This window comes from Lactuca saligna, chromosome 1 (genome assembly GCF_052625555.1).
Source record: "Lactuca saligna cultivar CGN05327 chromosome 1, ASM5262555v1, whole genome shotgun sequence".
NCBI classification, from domain to species: Eukaryota; Viridiplantae; Streptophyta; class Magnoliopsida; order Asterales; family Asteraceae; genus Lactuca; species Lactuca saligna.
The window spans coordinates 103,617,883-103,642,235 of record NC_136417.1 but is presented as its reverse complement, the minus strand read 5'-3'; the positions used below and the strand labels follow the sequence as shown (position 1 = coordinate 103,642,235).

At 39.1% G+C, this 24,353-nt stretch overlaps 2 protein-coding genes across 2 annotated transcripts; both read right to left on the bottom strand.

Moving 5' to 3' along the window:
* Positions 1-1,495: 1,495 nt before the first annotated feature.
* On the bottom strand, positions 1,496-2,077 carry LOC145010217 (uncharacterized). Its single transcript, XM_078968787.1, has one exon. It carries the CDS (start codon positions 2,075-2,077, stop codon positions 1,496-1,498), a length of 582 nt encoding a protein of 193 aa, XP_078824913.1.
* Positions 2,078-2,268: 191 nt separating this feature from the next.
* Positions 2,269-23,582, bottom strand: LOC145010211 (uncharacterized). The gene is made up of 3 exons (XM_078968782.1): positions 23,204-23,582; positions 3,349-3,581; positions 2,269-3,210 (listed from the first exon to the last, which is right to left on the bottom strand). The coding sequence occupies exons 1-3, from the start codon at positions 23,580-23,582 to the stop codon at positions 2,269-2,271; spliced, it is 1,554 nt and encodes a 517-aa protein (XP_078824908.1).
* Between the last annotated feature and the right edge of the window lie 771 nt (positions 23,583-24,353).

The window sequence follows — 24,353 nt, the reverse complement described above, 5'->3', positions numbered from 1 at the left end:
TGCAGAGAGCAGAAATTAATTCCTGTAAGGAGCTTGTTTGGAGATGATAATGATGATGATGGGATGGTAAATGATATTGATGGCACCACGATTCTATACTTAAAAAAACTCGGCATCTCCTTCGCCACGTATATTGTGCTGAATATTCGAAATTCATAAAACATCTGCCAAATATAACAACATGAATTAGTCAATCGCCATAATAATTATATTATACATATTCATATAAAGTCACTGAGTTATGTTAACCAGACAAAACCTGGATTATAGATTCTGAAGAACTATGTTTTTTGTTAAGGAAGTCCAAATTACTCCAGCACAAGATACGTAATACCTTTTCCTCAACACTCACCATTGCTTTGATTTTAAGTATACCTTCAACTTCGAATGACCCAAGTTTGCAATCTAACCATGGGTAATCTTTCTAGTTTACTGATAACTGGAGTGGGGACATTTCTCTGGATCAAATAAAACTTTGTCTACATAATACCCATCATTAGGATTAATAAACAAATCTTTGACTTTACGTAGAGGATACTCGACTGAGTTCAAATTTTTACACTTTCCCATACTAAGTGTCTCAAGTCTAGGAAGGGTTCTCACGCAACTGGGCATGGAATTGATAGGATTTTCATCTAAATATAAGTGCTTTAACATGGATAGGCAGCTAAAGTCCAAGGGAAAGCAATCATGTGACATATTATTATTTGCAAGTGACAACTTTACTAAAGACTACGGTAAAGACATAGCAAAGGACTTCAAATCGCATGGTACATCACCCATAAAGGCAGAGAAAGAGGTTCTCTTTTTTATGCCCATGTTGTTAAAGATGCATATTTCCATTGAATCAATATCCATTTTCGTGATTTGAGATTCACCGAGATTATAACCATTTAGCAACATTGTTTTAGCCTTCTTTAACATGCTTATATTGCTTGGAAGTTTTTCAAGCATCTTGCAGTAGCTCACATCAATGAGGACCAGGGGCGGAACACAAGCACTACAACTAGGGGGGCCGAAATCAAAACTTCATAATTAAACTATATAAACAAGTTTTATTTGGTTCAAAATTTTGACATATCAGAAGTGTAAACAAGAAAACTAATAAAGACTATTACATTTTTTATCAAAGTGGAACGCGATGATCTTTTGCTTTTTTAAAGTCTTCTACAACTGTTTCTAAACTAATCTCTTCAGCAAGTTTCCTTTCGAAGTGCAAAACTAATGAGTCATTCAAAAAATCGTCTTCCATCATATTCCATAACCTTGTTTTAATGAGGTTCATTGCTGAAAATGATCTCTCTGTTGTAGCAGTAGAGACTGGAAGAGTAAGTACGAGACTAGTTACTCGATAAATAAGATGAAAGTTTGCTACTCTTCTAGTCTTTATCAACCATTGACACAATTCTGACATAGATGTCAATAGTTTATAATATGCATGCTGAACAACATCAATCTCATAATGTTGAAGTTGAATCTTCAAAACTACTTTTTCTTATTCATTGAAGTATTTAAGATAAAACTTCTCTACTAACTCAATTATATCACCACTTCGAAAAGGCTCATCAACACTTTTAAGATCTAAAGTTGTTGAAAGTCGAAGCAACTCTGTAGAGCTATCGCTGAATCGATGATTTAGTTCCATTATTTGACAATTAATTGCTTCGTAAAATATATCTACTCGGTAATGATGTTCAAGTGTATGATCACTACGCTCATTACGAGCTCGAGCCCCTCTACTAAAGTATGGAGAAGACATATCGGGGATATCAATGTTGTGTTCCTGACAAAATGACATAACAAGAGAGAGCAACCCATCCCATCTTTCATCTTTCATTTTTTGTAATAACAATTTGGTAGATGCAACTAGCCTCAATGCATTACAAATATCTTGAGATTGTCTTTGTAAAGCTTGGCAAAGTAAATCAGTGATCTCCATTATTTCTTTCTCGAGATGAAGAACAAAAATGAACTCAAATGTAGTAATAGTCTCATATGCTGAATCTGCGTCGCCTTTGATTGAACCGGTGCCATCTTCAATAATTTTAAGTAAAACCTCACAAGTTGGACTAAACATTTTGATTAAGCCCGAAACTGATTTAAGATGAGAACTCCATCTAGTATCACCAGCTCGTTGTAATGTACCAATTTGATTAAGACCTCTACCTGTCTCTAACTCATCAATAAAAATCTTATATGCAATTTCTTCGGCTTATGCAACTCTAAGTTGGTCGGCACGCTTGGAGGAAACACCAACAACATTGATAACTAAAGATAATCGAGTAAAAACTTTTGTAATGCAACAACTCCTTGCGAAGCAGCCATTAATGCTAATTGCAATCGATGAGCAAAACAATGAATATAATATGCATATGGACAATCATTTGAAATCAATGCTTGCAAACCCTTGAAATGACATCGCATGTTGCTTGCACCATCGTACCCTTGGCCACGAATTGACTTAAGATCAAGATTGTTATGTGACAATACAGAATAAATTGCATTTTTAAGTGTTTGTGCTGTAGTGTCAGGTACATGAACAAGCCCAAAGAAACGCTCCATAACAAATAATTCTTTATTTACAAATCTCAAAACAATTGACATTTGCTCTTTATTAGACTGATCACGTGCTTCGTCAATAACTAAACAAAATTTTCCACCATCAATCTCCGCACAAATCATCCTCCTCACCCTAATTGATATAAGGTTTAGAACCTCTTTTTGAATTGCCGATGATATATATGATGCATATTTAGGAGCTGTACGAAACAATTCTTCCATCTCCGTGTTATAATCGCCAATTGTCTTCAACATTTGACGAAAATTTCCTTTGTTTATGGAATCTGGTCCTTCATCGTGGCCTCTATATGCAACTCCTTGAAAGGCACACCAACACACTGCATAAATAGTGGCTTTTAGTCTCAATCTATTATTTTTACGCTCTTCTTCTGTAAATGTCTCAAACACATTTCGTATGTCTTGCACCTCGTTTAACAAATCATCACATGATTTTTGTGCAATGTTGTGAAACGATGTACACTCAGTCCCTATATGATGCAAAAAAGCACAACTTTTTCCACCAACATTCTTCCAATTTTGAAATCCATCTATAGTAAATGCTTGTTGGCCGTAGTGTCCCATTCCAGAAGGCTTGTTGAATAGAAAACATGGAAAACAAAACGCAGCATCTAAGCTCTCAGAATATTCAAGCTAGTGATATAACTTAAACCAAGAAGCTTGAAAGCTACGTTTATGATTTTCTGGCCCCGATTTTGGATATATAGAAAGTGTTTGTTGAAAGGGACCAAGATTAATATACGCTCGCCTAATAGTATCTCGTTCATTCACCGGATAATCATAAATTTGCTTACGCAAACCAGGATCCCGTTCTAGTGTATTAAGATCAATTTCATTAATTTCAAGATGAGGTTTTTTGAAACGGTTATCAGTATTAGGAACAGTGGGTGTGGGGGTATCTTCATCTAAAACAATCTCCGGTGACTTTTCTGAATCTTGAGCAGAACTTGTATGTTTTCTTTTAAAAAACCCATCAATAGTTGATTGTTTTTTCATGTTGATATCTACGACACAACCAACATTACTAGCAATCAAAACATATCAATATAAAATAACAATAAACAAATGAAGTTTTTTATTTTAAAAAGAACATTCGAATAATCAATAATTCCAAATAATTTTACTAATTCAACGTATGTTATCCACATTTATGATTTTATATGCAAAATAAAACAATAATTCTATTAATAATAAACTAATATAATAAAGTTAAAGTAAAATATAAATGAATGGCAGATATGTGGAGTGTGTTGTCAAAACCACATACCAAAATTTCTACTTTATTGACTATTACTGTCCCAGTGATGACTAGTGTAGGGTATCAATAGTAAAAGTAATCAATATAAATATAAACAAAAAGAAAGCAAACAGCCAACAAAGATACAAAGAAAAAGGCAGAGAAGCAAAACTACTAACCTAACAAGAGAAGTGAGAAACGATGACCAAATCAACGAATACCAAATCAGTGGAGCAATCAGCGGAGCACTTTATCACACGACGGAGATTACGTCTCAACAGTTAACGGTCCAAGGCTCCAAGCTCCGGCGACTAGCAAAGAGGAGTATCCGGCAACTATCACGAGTGTGGTGAACAATCCGGCAACCAGAAAAAGGCACAAGACAACAACGACCTTAATGGGTGGTGTTTTTCCGGTGAGTTTCAAGAAATAGTTTTCTAGCGGCGGGATAAACTTAGGATTTTAGGTTTACGCTTTTCAGTTTCTTAAACTCAAACTTTGGTTATATTGTTGTAATTTTGATTAGATCGTGGGTTTTATAGATTTTAATAGATATTAACTTTCCATATTTTAAAGAATCGTAAAGAAACAAGGCTCAAGGATGGTTTTGATTTTGTTAAAGATCTTCCGAAAATTTTGTAACTGGTTTATCAGTTTATATTCACATTATATGGAAGTCGGGGGAGGGGCAAGGATGTCATTTTAGAATATATTTTTTCAACATGGTTATCAGACTATGTAATTACTGGTATAAGGAGACCTAAAAGTGGGGAGGCCATGGCCTCCCCTGGCCCCTAAGACAGTCCGCCACTGATGAGGACAAGTTCAACACATTGCCTAATTGATTCACAAATATCAAGCAAACCAATGCAATTTCTAAGTATCAACCTCTCAAGCGCACGAAGTTTGTCAAAGTCACCAACATTATGAAGGTGTTCACAGGAACTTAAATTAAGAATATTCAATGAACAAAATAACCTTTTGTCTTTTCAGCTCAATCCATCCAACTACCAAATGAAAATAACATAGTATAGTATTGAATTTCATCAAATCACATGCACGAATAATAAATGGAGATAATTTTACCTTTTGCCTCTTCTCAACTCTTTATGGATTACTATAACAACCGACGAAGGATTCAATATTGCTAAAAGGACATGTCAAGAGAAACCAAATTGTATATAGGTAAGTATAAAGGTATTGTGACATCCCCAAAATCACGGCCAGAAAAGACCGGTTTTGTTTATACTTTATTTCAAAATCAGAGTTATCTTTTAATAAAAGGATTGCGGAATTTGTCCCAAAACAATAATATGATAAAGATTTATCAAAAGCATTTCCATAGAAATGTATTTCATTAAAAGACTTGGGATGTCATGTTCGTACAGAACAAAAGTATAAACAGTACAATATAAGCCTTACTACATTATTTCATATCTACAGGCCTATATCCGTAATCCCTCGTCCAAAACATCACACCTATGCTCATGCGCCACTACCTGTAATACATAAAACTGAGTGGGTCAGGCTTGAGAGCCTGGTGAGCACATAGGGTTTTCAACCCACAATAAATAAGTTTATTAATTTCATCAATCAACAATAACCCGATTACCCGTTCCCGTTATCCTCACTTTACGTCCCTAAACACCTATCATAAGGGACCTAGCCTAAGGATTATCATCGGGATTGACACTACTGCTAAGGGGATTCCTCAGCGATAAATGTCCTAATAGGCAACCATGTGGGGGATGGAGTACACCGGTGAACACATCGTTCACAACACCTACAGGTTGTGAGCCTGCTAGTGTTCCACTGGACTGTCTAGAAGAGTCCGTGGTCGTCATCTATACTCCGCTAGATGACTGGATCAACAACAACAACATCAAGGCCTCTCATCATTTTATCACACATCACCTATTACATCTACCCAGGTTTTACCCCAACATTTTCGTAGATATAAAATACATATACAGTTTAAATCATTGAAAACATGTATAACAACGTTCATTTAGCATAGATAGCAAGTATTCAGATAATATGCACACATAGCACGTAATTTATATAAAATACTTCATATCTATGTGTAAGTTGAAGGTAACTATGCACTCACCTGATTAGGTGGTGACTCAGCACTCGGACAGCGCTTCGATACTCTCAAAATGATAGTCCTTCGATAAAACCTAGTATCGATACCACTAGGGTTTAGTTTAATGATAACCGCGACAAATTAATTAGTCTGAGTATTATTAAGCATTAATAATACTCGATATATCTCATAATAATAGCCCAAATAATTATTTTAAGGACCTAATAACATTCCTATAATTATTTGAAAGCTATATTAAAAATTGCGTAAGCGTAGCATACTTACAGCGAATTTTATTGAAAACTGGGACTTAATTGGAGCAGTGTTTTGAAATCGAAAAACTCCTTTTTCTCGGGACTCCGGAAGCCTCGGGGCTTCCTTAAGGTGCTAGGGGTTCACCTAGACTTTAGGGAGGGTTCAAAACCCTAGAGAGAGAAAGATTTTAGAGAGAGAATGAGAAATGGTGTGAAAAATCCGGAGACCCTCGCCCCTTTTTATAGCCTGCGAGCCTCGGACTACGCGGGGCGTAATCCTCGGCTACGTGGCGCGTTCTCACAGATGAGGATGCCAGCTCGCAGCCAGCTGTTTCGCACACTGGTCGGATGGGAAGCGAAGGTACGCGGGGCGTACCGGACCTCGTACGTGGGGCGTAATACGAGGGTGCGTGTCACTTATCCGAAGCGAGACCGTGGGCCGCAAGTGACGGCTGGGATTGTGCCACGTCATCAACTTCGCAACAGGTTTCGCATTTTCATGCTTCAACTTTAAAAATTCGTAACTTTTGCATACGAGCTCCGTTTTCGATGTTCTTTATATCCACGCGAAGGTGGGAACCTACTCTACAACTTTCGTTTAGACTTCATCGGCTAATCCTCGACCGATCTCAAATTTTATTTTATCAACAGGTCGGGATAGGATTGGTCTGTTAAATCCTCATAACTTCTTCATCCGACATCCGTTTTCGCCCATCTTTTTCTTGTTACGTTACTCTTAACGAGATCTTCGATTCTCGTTTAGGTCGTGTCGGCTAAAAACCGCTCGATCAAACATTTGAATTTTGGGCAGTACACTGCTAGTCCGAAACTTCGAAAAATCGTAACTTCTTCATACGAAGTTAGATTTGGGCGTTCTTTTTATCGATGTTCTTAGTTTAACATATTCTACGACTTTTGTTTATATTTCTAAGGCTAAAAAGTCTTCTATCGTAAATTCACTATTTTATGTCTTCCGGTGCCGTGTCGGTTTTGCCGTAAAACTTCGGCGGGTCATAACTTCTTTGTTATAGCTCGGATTTCGGCATTCTTTATATGTACGGAAACCTTGAGACATATTCTACAACTTTATGTAGAGATATCGGGATTATCTCACACTTTAATTTTGACGCTCATTTTTATTCTTTATTAACTATACATTTAAATAATAAACACATAAACACACATAATTCACATAATACTCAAATATTTCATATTTATTACTTCAAAAAGAGTTACAATAGTTGAGCTAGACTATTACATTGAAAAAAATGCTTAGCCCTGAAAACCCGGGCGTTACAATTCTCTCTCCCTTAGGATGATTCTGTCCCGGAATCATGCATCAGCAAACAGATGTGGATAACGACTCATCATGTCATCCTCTGTTTCCCAAGAGAGATTCGGCCCATTTGAATGTTTCGATTGGACTATCACTAAGTCGACCATCTTGCGTCGTAACTTCTTAGTCTTACGGTCAACAATTGCCTCGGGCTCTTCGGTCAGCCTTTTATTTTCATCCATCCTTAACTCTGAGATTGGAATTATGTCGGGAACATCTCCCACGAATTTCCTCAAATAACACACATGGAAGGTGTTATGAATACCATTGAGTTTCTTCGGGCAATTCCAGCTTGTAAGCTTGGTTCCCAATCCTCTGAAGAACTTTGAATGGTCCAATAAACCTTGGACTCAACTTTGCTCGTTTCCCAAATCGTATAAGTCCCTTCCACGGTGAGACTTTAAGTAAAACGGAATCCCCAACTTCAAAGTTTATCGATCGTCTTTTCTTGTCAGCATAGCTCTTCTGACGATCCTGAGCTGCTAACATTCTTTCCCTAATCACCTTCAATTTCTCAGCAGTCTCATGGACTATCTCGGGGCCCATAAACTGCTTCTCTCCGGCTTCAAGCCAACAAGATGGTGTACGATACTTCTGTCCATACAAGGCTTGATAAGGTGCCATCTTGATGCTCGAGTGAAAACTATTGTTGTAGGAAAATTCTACTAGAGGTAAGTATTCGTCCCAATTCCCTTGGAATTCGAGGGTACATGCTCTCAGCATATCTTCCAACGTCTGAATTGTTCTTTCACTCTGACCATCAGTTTGCGGATGGTAAGCAGTACTCAAACACAACTTTCTACCCAACTCCTCTTGTAGACTCCTCCAAAACCTCGACGTGAAACGACTATCATGATCTGACACAATCGTAAGAGGGACACTGTGAAGTCTTACAATTTCCTTCACGTAAGCATTTGCGAGCTTATCCATAGACCACTTCTCGTTGGCTGCTATGAAGTGTGCACTCTTGGTGAAACGATCCACAACTACCCAAATCATGTCGTGTCCGTTCTTCGTTCTGGGCAGTTTAGTCACAAAATCCATGGTGATGTCTTCCCATTTACCCATGGGTACAGGTAAAGGTTCTAAACTCCCATACGGTTTCTGATGTTGTGCCTTAACCCTTGCACATGTTACGCACTCAGTCACATACTTCGCAACATCGAGCTTCATCGTCGGCCACCAGTAGTAGGGTTTTAGGTCCCTATACATTTTAGTGCTACCGGGATGAATTGAGTACATGTTCTTGTGTGCTTCTTCCATTAGAAGATCTCTTATTCCTCCCGTCTTAGGTACCCAAATTCGATCTTGGAATACCTTCATTCCTCGACTGTTCGTACCGAACACTAACGTTTTTCCCAAACGTTCTTCCTTTCGGTCATTCTTTTCTAAGGCTTCCTCTTGAGCTTTCCTGATACTTTCCACAATCGTCGAGACGACTTCAATTCTTAACGCTCTTGGCCTTTTTCTTTTAAGGTTGACTTTCCGACTGAGGGCATCAGCAACAATATTTGCTTTACCTGGGTGGTAAAGTATCTCACAGTCGTAGTCCTTGAGAAGTTCTAGCCAGCGTCGTTGCCTCATGTTCAACTCCTTCTGATTAAAGAGATACTGGAGACTCTTATGATCAGTGAAGAGTTTGCACTTCATGCCGTAGAGGTAATGCCTCCATATCTTTAAGGCGAATACTACTGCTGCCAACTCCAGATCATGAGTGGGGTAGTTCTTTCGTGCTCTTTCAATTGTCGAGATGCGTATGCTATCACCTTTTCTCTTTGGGTCAGAACACAACCTAACCCGACTCCAGATGCATCACTATAAACTGCGAAATCTTCTACTCCATCTGGTAGAGAAAGTATCGATGCTTCACATAACTTCTTCTTTAGCTTTTCGAACGCCTCATCGTGTTTCTCACTCCATGTATACGTAGCTCCTTTATGGGTCAAAGCTGTTAATGGAGCAGCTATCGAAGAAAAGCCTTGGATAAATCGTCGGTAATATCCGGCTAATCCTAGAAAGCTTCAAATCTCCGTGGGACTCTTCGGACATTCCCACTTCATTACAGCCTCGATCTTGGTAGGGTCAACCATTATTCCTTCCTGGTTAACAACATGACTCATGAATTGGACTTCCCGTATCCAAAAGTCGCATTTGGAGAACTTTGCAAAAAGCTTCTCCTTCTTTAACACCTCCAATACTTCTCGTAGATGCTTGCCGTGCTCCTCCTAGTTTTCCGAGTAGATGAGAATGTCGTCGATGAACACTATCACGAATTTATCGAGGAATGGTTTACAAACCCTGTTCATCAAATCCATGAATGCTGCGGGAGCATTGGTTAGTCCGAATGACATAACCAAGAACTCGTAGTGTCCATATCTTGTTCTGAATGCAGTCTTCTCAATATCCTGCTCTCTCACCTTCAGCTGATGATATCCTGACCTAAGATCGATCTTTGAGAAGTAGCTTGAACCTTGCAGCTGATCGAATAGGTCATCAATCCTCGGCAATGGATACTTGTTCTTCACCGTTGCCTTATTCAGCTCTCGGTAGTCTATGAACATCCTCATGCTTCTGTCCTTCTTCTTCACGAATAACACCGGAGCTCCCCAGGGTGATGAACTAGGTCGAATGAAACCGCTGTCCAACAGCTCCTGAAGTTGCGTCATGAGCTCCTTCATCTCCGTCGGTGCTAATCGGTAAGGTGCCTTTGTTATCGGTGTTGTTCCTGGTAATAAGTCTATATGAAACTCTACTTGCCTATCAGGTGGTAATCCGGGAAGATCTTCGGGAAAGACTTCCGGATAATCGCACACAATCGGTATATTCTGCACCTCTTTCTTTTCTTTCTTAGCATCGATTACGAATGCCAAGTATGATGCACATCCTTTGGACAAACATTTCCTGGCTTTCATCAGGGAGATGATTCCAGAATTCACTCTGCGTTTGTCCCCATACACCATAAATGATTCCTTTCCGGGTGGGTTTATCCTAACTATCTTCTTTCGGCATAATATCTCGGCATCGTTGGCGCTAAGCCAATCCATACCCAAAACGATGTCGAAACCGTTTAACTCTATGGGTAATAGTTCCTCATGGAATTCGTTTCCGTTTAGGTCAATGACGATGTTCCTAATACGATTACTAACAGGTACGAATTTGCCACTAGCAACTTCTACAATTAGGGCGTTGTCAAGTTTTTCTACAGGTAATGCTAATTTCGCACTAAATTTATGCGACACAAAGGAGTAGTTGGCTCCGGAATCAAACAGTATATTTGCAGGCAAACCATTTACAAGAAACGTACCTGAAGCGACGTCTGCTGCCTCCTTTGCAGCCTCGAGCATCATCTGGAAGGCTCTCGCCTTCGGCTTCGGTGGTATGTTGGGTCTTCCTGCCTCCTTCTTCTTCGGGCAGTCCTTCAAAATGTGCCCTTCTTCATTACACCCATAACAGGCCTTCTGGTTGAGGGTGCATTCATTGGCATAGTGCCCAGGCTTTCCGCATTTGTAACAAGTGACCCCTCCATCACACTTCCCAAAGTGTTTCTTCTTGCACTTATCACACCACTTGGTTTCTGATCCTCCTCCTCTCGAACCAGGTTTCGAGAATCTACTCTTCTTGTTGGACTTCGAGGATCCATCGAACTTCCGTTTCTCACCGACCTCAGCCCTTTCCAGACCCCTTTCCTTTTGTTGGGTCTCCACATTCTTAGCTGCTCGAACAGCTGATTTCAGAGTGGTTGCCATCTTGACTGTTGGGCCAAAGTCAGCCGGCAGTCCGTTTGCGAATTTCTCAATTTTAGAAAGTTCGGTTGGCACTAGGTATGGAAACAACTTTATATTTTCCATAAATGCAGCAGCATAGTCATCGATGCTGATTCTCCCCTTCTTCAAATTTTGGAACTCATTGTTCAGATCAATCAGGTCTATCTCTGAACAGTACTGTGCCTTCAGTTGTTCCAAGAACTCATCCCATGACATTTTCAGGGCTTCTCCTCGTGGCATCGTATCTGCCAATAGCTTCCACCAACTCAAGACTCCAGTTTTCAATTGTCTCACAGCGAAGACAGTCTTCTGCTTCTCGTTGCAGTCATAGCTCTCAAACACCACCTCCATCTCGGAGATCCAGTCCATAATCTCAACAGGCTTTGGGCTTCCTGAGAGACTTGGTGGTTTTGCACCCAAGAAATTTTTGTACATCCACCCATCCTTGTTATTTCTCCCTTCTGGGCCATCCCTTTGCTCACCTTGAGTCCCTATTTGACTCACTTGACGGCTATAGTTCCCTTCCTCAGATGGCTCGGGAACTGGCTCCGTCGGTTCAACATGTATGGTAGGTTCGTCTCTATTCTCGCGGAGCATCCGTCTCATTTCTTCCCTTTGTTCAGTTAGCATAGCCTGAATCATAGCTTGAACTCCAGCCATGGTAACTGGCTCAGGTGCAACTTCTTCAACAATAGGTATTTGCTGAACCACTGGGGGTTGGTGTCTGTTCCCATTTGCATTTACGTTTCCGCTACGGGTCCTTACCATCTTGATCTATACACCGAATAAGGTGAATTTAGATCTTTATTTAGGGGAGACGTTTTAAATCGTCCTTATCACTCCGAAACGTTTACATGCTAGTTCTAATAGCGTAGTCGTACGTTTAGAATCCTAAACACATAAGGTTTCCAGATCCGGTCGGCAACAGACCATAGATCCGAACAAAATAACAGCATATCATGCATAAAACATTTAGCACATAAAAGCATTTTAGGCACAATTCCTAAAATAAGCTAGTGCTCACACCTCACAATCATCGATTAGCATTCTAAGTTTAAGTCTAGAAATCCTACAAATTCCTAGTTCGCTTAAACTAATGCTCTAATACCAACTGTGACATCCCCAAAATCACGGCCAGAAAAGACCGGTTTTGTTTATACTTTATTTCAAAATCAGAGTTATCTTTTAATAAAAGGATTGCGGAATTTCTCCCAAAACAATAATATGATAAAGATTTATCAAAAGCATTTCCATAGAAATGTATTTCATTAAAAGACTTGGGATGTCATGTTCGTACAGATCAAAAGTATAAACAGTACAATATAAGCCTTACTACATTATTTCATATCTACAGGCCTATATCCGTAATCCCTCGTCCAAAACATCACACCTATGCTCATGCGCCACTACCTGTAATACATAAAACTGAGTGGGTCAGGCTTGGGAGCCTGGTGAGCACATAGGGTTTTCAACCCACAATAAATAAGTTTATTAATTTCATCAATCAACAATAACCCGATTACCCGTTCCCGTTATCCTCACTTTACGTCCCTAAACACCTATCATAAGGGACCTAGCCTAAGGATTATCATCGGGACGGACACTACTGCTAAGGGGATTCCTCAGCGATAAATGTCCTAATAGGCAACCATGTGGGGGATGGAGTACACCGGTGAACACATCGTTCAGAACACCTACAGGTTGCGAGCCTGCTAGTGTTCCACTGGACTGTCTAGAAGAGTCCGTGGTCGTCATCTATACTCTGCTAGATGACTGGATCAACAACAACAACATCGAGGCCTCTCATCATTTTATCACACATCACCTATTACATCTACCCAGGTTTTACCCCAACATTTTCGTAGATATAAAATACGTATACAGTTTAAATCATTGAAAACATGTATAACAACGTTCATTTAGCATAGATAGCAAGTATTCAGATAATATGCACACATACCACGTAATTTATATAAAATACTTCATATCTATGTGTAAGTTGAAGGTAACTATGCACTCACCTGATTAGGTGGTGACTCAGCACTCGGACAACGCTTCGATACTCTCAAAATGATAGTCCTTCGATAAAACCTAGTATCGATACCACTAGGGTTTAGTTTAATGATAACCGCGACAAATTAATTAGTCTGAGTATTATTAAGCATTAATAATACTCGATATATCTCATAATAATAGCCCAAATAATTATTTTAAGGACCTAATAACATTCCTATAATTATTTGAAAGCTATATTAAAAATTGTGTAAGCGTAGCATACATACATCGAATTTTATTGAAAACCGGGACTTAATTGGAGCAGCGTTTCGAAACCGAAAAACTCCTTTTTCTCGGGACTCCGGAAGCCTCGGGGCTTCCTTAAGGTGCTAGGGGTTCACCTAGACTTTAGGGAGGGTTCAAAACCCTAGAGAGAGAAAGATTTTAGAGAGAGAATGAGAAATGGTGTGAAAAATCCGGAGACCCTCGCCCCTTTTTATAGCCTGCGAGCCTCAGACTACGCGGGGCGTAATCCTCGGCTACGTGGCGCGTTCTCACAGATGAGGATGCCAGCTCGCAGCCAGCTGTTTCGCACACTGGTCGGATGGGAAGCGAAGGTACGCGGGGCGTACTGTGACATCCCCAAAATCACGGCTAGAAAAGACCGATTTTGTATATGCTTTATAAAAATCAGAGTACTTCATTTTATAAAAAGGTTGCGGAATTTGTTCCCAGAAAAACACGATAAATACGTTATTAAAACATTTTCGAAGAAACGTATTTTTATTCATCTTAAAACGTTTGGGATGTCATCGTTAATACAGAAACATAAGCATAAACAGAACTTACAATTATTTACACTAGTGATTTACATCTCTTTAAATCTCTCAGTGTAATGTCACTTCATATCGCCACCTGTGATGTAAATAAACTGAGTGGGTCAGTTTGGGAAACCTGGTGAGTACATAGGGTTTTCAACCCACAATAATATAGTTATTATGTTTAAACAATCAAACACTCAACCCAATTACCCATCCCCATTATCTTCTTTTAGTCTTCCCTAAAGATATTATCTCAAGGGTCATCTCCTATATCATTTTTACTTCTCATCTCGTTACATTGTATTTCCTTATATGATTGTTCCTACGAACTTTACCTAAGGATCATCGCCTACATTGCATAGACAATACTAATCCGGGGATTACTCCCTCAATATGTGTCTAACAAGATTTAGGGTATCATCGCATGATTACACAGCCAAAACATCACCTGGACTTCTAAATCATGATAAGGGTTAGTCTATCATCGCATGAATACGTAGCCACAACATCGCCTGGACTCGTACTTCATAATAAGGGTTAGACTATCATCGCATGAATACGTAGTTACAACATCGCCTGAACTCGTAATTCATCGCCTACAGGTTACTAGCCTGCTGGTGTTTCCACGGGGTTGTCTATAATAGTCCGCAGTCGCCATCTATACTCTGGTAGATGTCTACATCTCCAAATTGTCGGACAAGGTTTTAGTATCCTACATCACCGATTCATAATCACCTATCTATCATCACCTTCCTATCATCACCTACCTCTCATCATCACTCACCAACTATTTCATCTACCCATGTTTTATCCCAACATATTTTTAGATATAAAATAAATATACAGTTTAAATCATTTAAAACATGTATAAATCATTCATCCAACATAGACGACAAGTATTCAAACAATATGCACACATAGCACGTAATTTATATTAAAATACTTCATATCTATGTGTAAGATGAAAGGGACCATGCACTCACTTGATTAGGTGGTGACTCAGCACTCGGACAGCGCTTCGATACTCTCAAAATGATATTCCTTCGATAAAACCTAGTATTGATACCACTAGGGTTTAGTCTAATGATAACCGCGACAAATTAATTATCTGACTATTATTATTATTATATAAGCGTTAATAACACTCAATATAACTCATAATAATAGTCCAAATAATTATTTTAAGGACCTAATAACATTCCTAAAGATATGATAGGTACAGCTCACTTACAGCGGGTTTTTCTCGAAAACCGGGCTTCACTGGAGCAGCGTTCCCGAGCCTAAAGGCTCTTTTCTCGGGAATCCGGGAGCCTCGGGGCTTCCTTCGGGTGCTAGGGGGTTTACCTAGGCTTTTAGGGGGTTGGGGAGCTTAGAGAGAGAGTTTAGAGACAGAAAGAAGAGGGGTGAGGGGTGAGGAAATGAGGGAACCCGGCACCTCTATTTATAGGGGTGGATTCTGATGTACTCGCCGAGTAGGGGGGACCTACTCGCCGATTTGGTCCATGTGGTGGCCTTCTGGTGGTGCCACGTGTCCAATTCTGATGGTGCCACGTCACCCCTATCGCGTGTCAGCCCTCAAACTTAGAAAAATCATAACTTTCGCATACGAGCTCCGTTTTCGACGTTCTTTATATCCACACGTAGGTAAAATAAAGATCTACAACTTTCGTTTAGACTCCGTCAGCTAATTCTTGACCGATCTCAAATTTAACAGTAGGAGGCGTTTAGACTGTTAAATGACCGCGAAGAGTTCATAACTCCTTCATCCGGACTCCGTTTTCGTCTGTCTTTTTACCGTTGACTTCCTATTAATGAGACCTTCAACTCTCATTTAGGTCACGTAAGCCAAAAACCGCTCAAACTAAAATTCGAGTTTCGGGCTGTGCACTACTAAGCCGAATCTTAGAAAAATCATAACTTCTTCATACGAAGTCAGATTTGGGCGTTCTTTTTATCAATGTTCTTAGTTTAAAATATTATACGACTTTTGTTTAGATCACTAAGGCTAAAAAGTCCTCCATCGTAAATTCACTATTTACGCTTCCCGGTGTCGTGCCGGTTTTGCCGTAAAACTTCGACGGGCCATAACTTCTTCGTTATAACTCGGATTTCGGCGTTCTTTATATGTACGGAAACCTTGTGACATATTCTACAACTTGGTTAAGATTATTTATTCTAAATAATCTTTTGTCGAAAAGTCATTTTCGACCCCTATTGCCTCTAAATTGACTAGCCCGGATCTACGGGCGTTACAATTATCTCCCCCCTAGGATGATTACGTCCCGGAATCATCAACGAAACAGGGTTCACATGATGAATCGATTTGTTATCTATTCATCCTAAGTCATAACTTCGATGTTTCTTCGAACGTGTATCTAACCCTTAGATTCCTTGACTACAGGCAGTGCTCGATCTTGCATACGCTCTCTATCTCACGTTAGACTCCAAATTATGACCTTCAAGTCACAATCTCGATCCTCACTGGATACGAACTTAAGATAAGTTCTTTTATTAATACAATGGACCGATGTGTCATATTCTAATGACCTCTCATCGTATGTTGCAATGCTCAGACTCAGGTCTCTTAGAGTCAAATTCCAGAACAGTCTATACCGTCCTTCATGTTCTAGTCATATCTAAAAAGGTAGCATCTCTAGCAACCATCTTCTTTTAACAACGAGCGCGATACTTCTATTGATCGCTTTGATTTCAATCGTTTGGTTTAAGTCGGACGCTACATCAAACTTGGTTCTCTGAACCGCGTAACATACTCATCGTAGTCGGACTCAATTCGATATGACCACTAGGGTCGGAATATCAACAATCGTCTTAGTCATTACCAATACAATGGTAACGACATACTTGAATAAAACGAAATCAATTACTAGTTTCTTGGTAACCTTGTGACTTTCCCTGATCCAAGCGTGAGTCCTGTGCTTCCGGTAGTATATGCATCTACTACCTTTCACACCTACTCATACTCGTCCCAAGTATTGTCTCGTAGTTTCCCAAGTCACCATGCAGCAAATCACACAACAACTTAACTCATCAGATAACAAAACAAAGGTTTTATATTATTTCTTGAAACGATTACATAGGTGTTCAAGTTCACCCTAGGCTATGCCTCTAATAGGCTACATCATACAATACTATGGCTACTACATAACTTGATCTTCGGATATGAAGTCCTCATCCTTGATTCACGGTTTTCTGCTTCGTCGAGGATCATGTGAAATGCCCTTGACCTTGGTGGCGTTTCTAGTCTTGCTGCTTTATTTTTCTTTGGGCAGTTCTTTGAAATATGCCCATTATTTCCACATTCGTAGCACTTCTTGTTGTCGAATGTACAATATCTAGAATAGTGACCGGTCCTACCACACTTATAGCACGTCACTTCTCCATCGCATCTTCCGAAGTGCTTCTTCTTGCACTTCTCACACCACTTGGCTTCATTCCTTCGGTCGTCCAGGTTAGACTTCGAGAACTTTCCCTTATTATCAGGTCTTGAGGATCCTTCCAACTTCCTCTTCTCACCAACTTCAACTTTCTCCAGACCCTTTTCTCTTATTTGGGTCTCGACATTTTTGGCTGCCCAGATGGCGACTTTCAAAGTGGTTGCTTGTTTGACCATTGGACCAAAGTCTGCTAGTAATCCGTGGGCAAACTTATTGACCTTGGAGAGTTCAGTTGGAACTAGATAAGGAACAAGCTTCATTTTCTCCGTAAAACTTGCAGCATACTCGATGACACTCATCTTTCCCTTCTTTAGATTCTGAAACTCGTTGTTGATTTCCAGAAGATCCTGTTCAGAGCAGTACTGCATTTTTAGCTGCACCAGAAAATCCTCCCATGACATTTTGCTCGCTTATCCTTTGGGCATCGAATCAGCTAGTAACTTCCACCAGCTTAGTACTCTAGATTTCAACAGAGGAACCGCGAGAGCGGTCTTTTGCCTGTTGCTACACTCACAACTCTCAAACATCGTCTCCATCTCGGAGATCCAGTTTATGACTTCCACCGGCGTCGGGCTTCCAGATAGACTTGGTGGTTTGGACGCCATGAAATCCTTGTATTTGCATCCACGTCCATCATTTCCTCCATCCTGGTGGTTTTGCCTAACTATCGGTGGGTTGGCTTGACCAACAGTCCCACTGTAGTTTCCCTCCTCAGTCTGCCCTTCGTTCAACTCGGGCTGTTCGATCTGTATGGTTGCTTCTTCTCGATTTTGCTGGAGCAAACGTCTGGTTTCCTCCATTTGACGATCCAACATCGCCTGGATCATCGCTTGCACTCCGTCCATTATTATTGGCTCAACAGTGGTTACCATAACCGGTATTTGCTCAATCACCGGGGGTTGGTTCCGGTTCCCATTTGCATTCATGTTTCCGCTACGGGTCCTTGCCATCTTGATCTATACACCGAATAAGGTGAATCTAGACCTTTACTTAAGATTGACGTTTAAATCATCCTTATCACTCCGAAACGTTTATATGCTAGTTCTAATATCGTATTCGTACGTTTAGAATCCTAAACACATAAGGTTTCCAGATCCGGTCGGCAACAGACCATAGATCCGATCAAACTATAGCATCATTTAGCACGTAAAAGGAATTTAGGCATCATTCGTAAAATAAGCTAGTGCTTGTGTCTATTCAGGTGCGTTACCTAAATCTATTTGACACACACCTCACAATCATCACTTAGCATTCAATTTTAAGTCTAGAAATAAATCCATATTCCTAGTTCGCTTAAACTAATGCTCTGATACCAACTGTGACATCCCCAAAATCACGGCCAGAAAAGACCGATTTTGTATATGCTTTATAAAAATCAGAGTACTTCATTTTATAAAAAGGTTGCGGAATTTGTTCCTACAAAAACATGATAAATACGTTATTAAAACATTTTCGAAGAAATGTATTTTTATTCATCTTAAAACGTTTGGGATGTCATCGTTAATACAGAAACATAAGCAAAAAACAGAACTTACAATTATTTACACTAGTGATTTACATCTCTTTAAATCTCTCAGTGTAATGTCACTTCATATCGCCACCTGTGATGTAAATAAACTGAGTGGGTCAGGTTGGGAAACCTGGTGAGTACATAGGGTTTTCAACCCACAATAATATAGTTATTATGTTTAAACAATCAAACACTCAACCCAATTACCCATCCCCATTATCTTCTTTTAGTCTTCCCTAAAGATATTATCTCAAGGGTCATCTCCTATATCATTTTTACTTCTCATCTCGTTACATCGTATTTCCTTATATGATTGTTCCTACGAACTTTACCTAAGGATCATCGCCTACATTGCATAGACAATACTAATCCGGGGATTACTCCCTCAATATGTGTCTAGTAAGATTTAGGGTACCATCGCATGATTACACAGCCAAAACATCACCTGGACTTGTAAATCATGATAAGGGTTAGTCTATCATTGCATGAGTACGTAGCCACAACATCGCCTGGACTCGTACTTCATAATAAGGGTTAGAATATCATCGCATGAATACGTAGTTACAACATTGCCTGAACTCGTAATTCATCGCCTACAGGTTACTAGCCTACTGGTGTTTCCACAGGGTTGTCTATAATAGTCCGCGGTCGCCATCTATACTCTGGTAGATGTCTACATCTCCAAATTGTCGGACAAGGTTTTAGTATCCTACATCACCGATTCATAATCACCTATCTATCATCACCTTCCTATCATCACCTACCTCTCATCATCACTCACCAACTATTTCATCTACCCATGTTTTATCCCAACATATTTTTAGATATAAAATAAATATACAGTTTAAATCATTTAAAACATGTATAAATCATTCATCGAGCATAGACGACAAATATTCAAACAATATGCACACATAGCACGTAATTTATATTAAAATACTTCATATCTATGTGTAAGATGAAAGGGACCATGCACTCACTTGATTAGGTGGTGACTCAGCACTCGGACAGCGGTTCGATACTCTCAAAATGATATTCCTTCGATAAAACCTAGTATTGATACCACTAGGGTTTACTCTAATGATAACCGCGACAAATTAATTATCTGACTATTATTATTATTATATAAGCGTTAATAACACTCAATATAACTCATAATAATAGCCCAAATAATTATTTTAAGGACCTAATAACATTCCTATATTAAAACATAAGCTAAACTAAAGATAGGATAGGTACAGCTCACTTACAGTGGGTTTTTCTCGAAAACCGGGCTTCGATGGAGCAGCGTTCCCGAGCCGAAAGGCTCTTTTCTCGGGACTCCGGGAGCCTCGGGGCTTCCTTCGGGTGCTAGGGGGTTTACCTAGGCTTTTAGGGGGGTTGGGGAGCTTAGAGAGAGAGAGTTTAGAGAGAGAAAGAAGTGGGGTGAGGGGTGAGGAAATGAGGGAACCCGGCACCTCTATTTATAGGGGTGGATTCTGATGTACTCGCCGAGTAGGGGGGACCTACTCACCGAGTTGGTCCATTTGGTGGCCTTCTGGTGGTGCCACGTGTCCAATTCTGGTGGTGCCACGTCACCCCTATCGTGTGTCAGCCCTCAAACTTAGAAAAATCATAACTTTCGCATACGAGCTCCGTTTTCGACGTTCTTTATATCCACGCGTAGGTAAAATAAAGATCTACAACTTTCGTTTAGACTCCGTCAGCTAATTCTTGACCGATCTCAAATTTAACAGTAGGAGGCGTTTAGACTGTTAAATGACCGCGAAGAGTTCATAACTCCTTCATCCGGACTCTGTTTTCGTCTGTCTTTTTACCGTTGAGTTTCTATTAATGAGACCTTCAACTCTCATTTAGGTCGCGTAAGCCAAAAACCGCTCGAACTAAAATTCGAGTTTCGGGCCGTGCACTACTAAGCCGAATCTTAGAAAAATCATAACTTCTTCATACGAAGTCAGATTTGGGCGTTCTTTTTATCGATGTTCTTAGTTTAACATATTCTACGACTTTTGTTTAGATCACTAAGGCTAAAAAGTCCTCCATCGTAAATTCACTATTTACGCTTCCCGGTGTCATGCCGGTTTTGCCGTAAAACTTCGACGGGCCATAACTTCTTCGTTATAACTCGGATTTCGGCGTTCTTTATATGTACGGAAACCTTGTGACATATTCTACAACTTGGTTAAGATTATTTATTCTAAATAATCTTTTGTCGAAAAGTCATTTTCGACCCCTATTGCCTCTAAATTGACTAGCCCGGATCTACGGGCGTTACACGTACCGGACCTCGTACGCGGGGCGTAATATGAGGGTGCGTGTCACTTATCCGAAGCGAGACCGTGGGCCGCAAGCGACGGCTGGGATTGTGCCACGTCATCAACTTCGCAACAGGTTTCGCATTTTCATGCTTCAACTTTAAAAATTCGTAACTTTCGCATACGAGCTCCGTTTTCAACGTTCTTTATATCCATGCGAAGGTGGGAACCTACTCTAAAACTTTCGTTTAGACTTCGTCGGCTAATTCTCGACCGATCTCAAATTTTATTTTATCAACGGGTCGGGATAGGATTGGTCTGTTAAATCCTCATAACTTCTTCATCCGACATCCGTTTTCGCCCGTCTTTTTCTCGTTACGTTACTCTTAACGAGATCTTCGATTCTCGTTTAGGTCGTTTCGGCTAAAAACTGCTCGATCAAACATTTGAATTTTGGGCAGTACACTGCTAGTCCGAAACTTCGAAAAATCGTAACTTCTTCATACAAAGTCAGATTTGGGCGTTCTTTTTATCGATGTTCTTAGTTTAACATATTCTACGACTTTTATTTATATTTCTAAGGCTAAAAAGTCTTCTATCGTAAATTCACTATTTTATGTCTTACGGTGCTGTGTCGGTTTTGCCGTAAAACTTCGGCGGGTCATAACTTCTTTGTTATAGCTCGGATTTCGGCATTCTTTATATGTACGGAAACCTTGAGACATATTCTACAACTTTATGTAGAGATATCGGGATTATCTCACGCTTTAATTTTGACGCTCATTTTTATTCTTTATTAACTATACATTTAAATAATAAACACATAAACACACATAATTCACATAATACTCAAATATTTCATATTTATTACTTCAAAAAGAGTTACAATAGTTGACCTAGACTATTACATTGACAAAAATGCTTAGCCCTGAAAACCCGGGCGTTATATGTATACACTTTAAAGGAAACCCATGCATACATAACCATCTTATTTCTTCTGGAAAGTTCTCATAAGAGCCATGCATGTGTACATAATTAAGTTGTAGTAGCATAACACTATCCATGTTACTCAATGCATCTGTTTTTAACTCAAATGATGCTCCCAACTTCACTTTCTCAAGCATGTGCAAGTCAAGGGCAAGGCCTAGAATATTTCCCTTACCCTAAGAAGAAAACATAATGCAAACAAACAAATTACGCAAAACAAAATAAATTTTAGACATACACGCTACTAAAAGCATGCATGGTCTTTTACCATTTTTTTGTTTCAACACTCTAAATGACTCCATATGACACCATAATCGACTTCGCTTCCACGGCTTGTCAAGTGATTATTTACACACTTCGAATCTTCCTATCTCTTGAACCAATTGATGCATCTTCAATTCATTATTCCCTCCAATACTAAGGAGTCATCTGTCAATGAGATTCGTGATTCCGAATCTGGTATTTATATCACGTGCATCTAAAATTGTTTTTGTAAAATCTCTATCTATCTTAACAAAAAAACAAGCAATATGCTTAAACAAGTCCTTTTCATTTTTGGATGGCAAAGAGTCGAAGCTCATTCTCAAGATGTTTTTTATAGGAGAACTAATTTCTTTCTTTAGCCCTTCTATGCACCCTTCCCAATACTCCACGTCGAGATTATACAGACTTGCCCAAAACTTCAAGAGCCAATGGATGTCCTTGACAATACTTCACAAGCTTATATGACACCTCTTCATAACCTACCTTGGGATGCTTACACAGGAATGCATGTGAACACAAAAGTTTTCGTGATCCAGTCTCATGGAAGCCTTCAAGGAAGAGTTTTGTATGTTTCGGCTTAGTGTTTGTTTTGAATAGTGTACAACTCTCTGTCAACCATCCGTCATTTGTTGTTATTATAACTTTGCTTCCAGAATGAAAACCTTTGCTTCCAGGTAATGCATCCAATTGAACAAGAGTACTGATATCATCAGGAACTAGAAACACTCTTTTACGGGCTATTGCATTCTCTATCTTCGCGGTGTATACTGAAACATCATGAACTCTAATTGAACTTGTTTTTGAAATGTCATTGCAAAGTTGTTCTTGTAAATCAAGCAAACCATTAAACTTTCCAACACATATCCTACTAATATCTTCAATATAGCTGCTTTTGTGAAATTCCTGCCAATATAGCCTAAACACATGTTTAGCTAAAGATGATTTTCCGATCCCGCCTATACCCGAAATAGTGAGTATGTCAGTTGTACGTGAGGATGCATCTTTCAACCATGAAGTGACAAAATTAATATGATAGTCCATCCCAATAAGGTGTTGGTGAACACTCCTTAAGGGTACATGTAATCTACGGTGGATATCTTTCACAATTTCTTCAATGAAATCCGTCTCTAGCCTGAAAAACTTGATTTATTTAAAGGCTTCTTCACACAATCTACATACTAACAAGCCAGATTTGGAGATTATATTTATCCAATGATCCAAATTAAAATTCTATCATAGCGATTGTTTTTAATAATCTTCTTCACATCAGAACTATATTGCATTTTCACTTCTGACCATATAAGCATCTAATGTGTAAGGTCATAAATATAAAAACAATCAATGTTGTTAGAATGTATATTCCTGTTATAGTCTTGTTATATTCTCGCCCAACCCAATGTATATATAGCATAGAGTTACATTAGTTATGTAGATTAGTTTTATCTAGTTTCTTATTTTGATAATTAGATTGTATATATAACGAGGCTTTGACCTCACAATTAAGTATGAACAAATTTAATAAATTTGATTATTTCTTTGATAAATGTGCTACAAGATTTCACTAATGGGCCATTTAAGTTCACTATGTTTTTATAAGACCATTAAACTTAACTACCAATGTGGTTTTGCATGTGTTTGAAAAAACAAACCAGTTATAGTTTATCCTCTACTACTTACATGCAAGAGAAGTTATTAATTATAAAAATTATATGATATGAACGTAATATGATATAATCAATAGTAAATGCATAACAAACGGTTCAAATTTAGATTTTTAAAAGTAAGTATATTAAAATAAGTGAAAATGGTTGA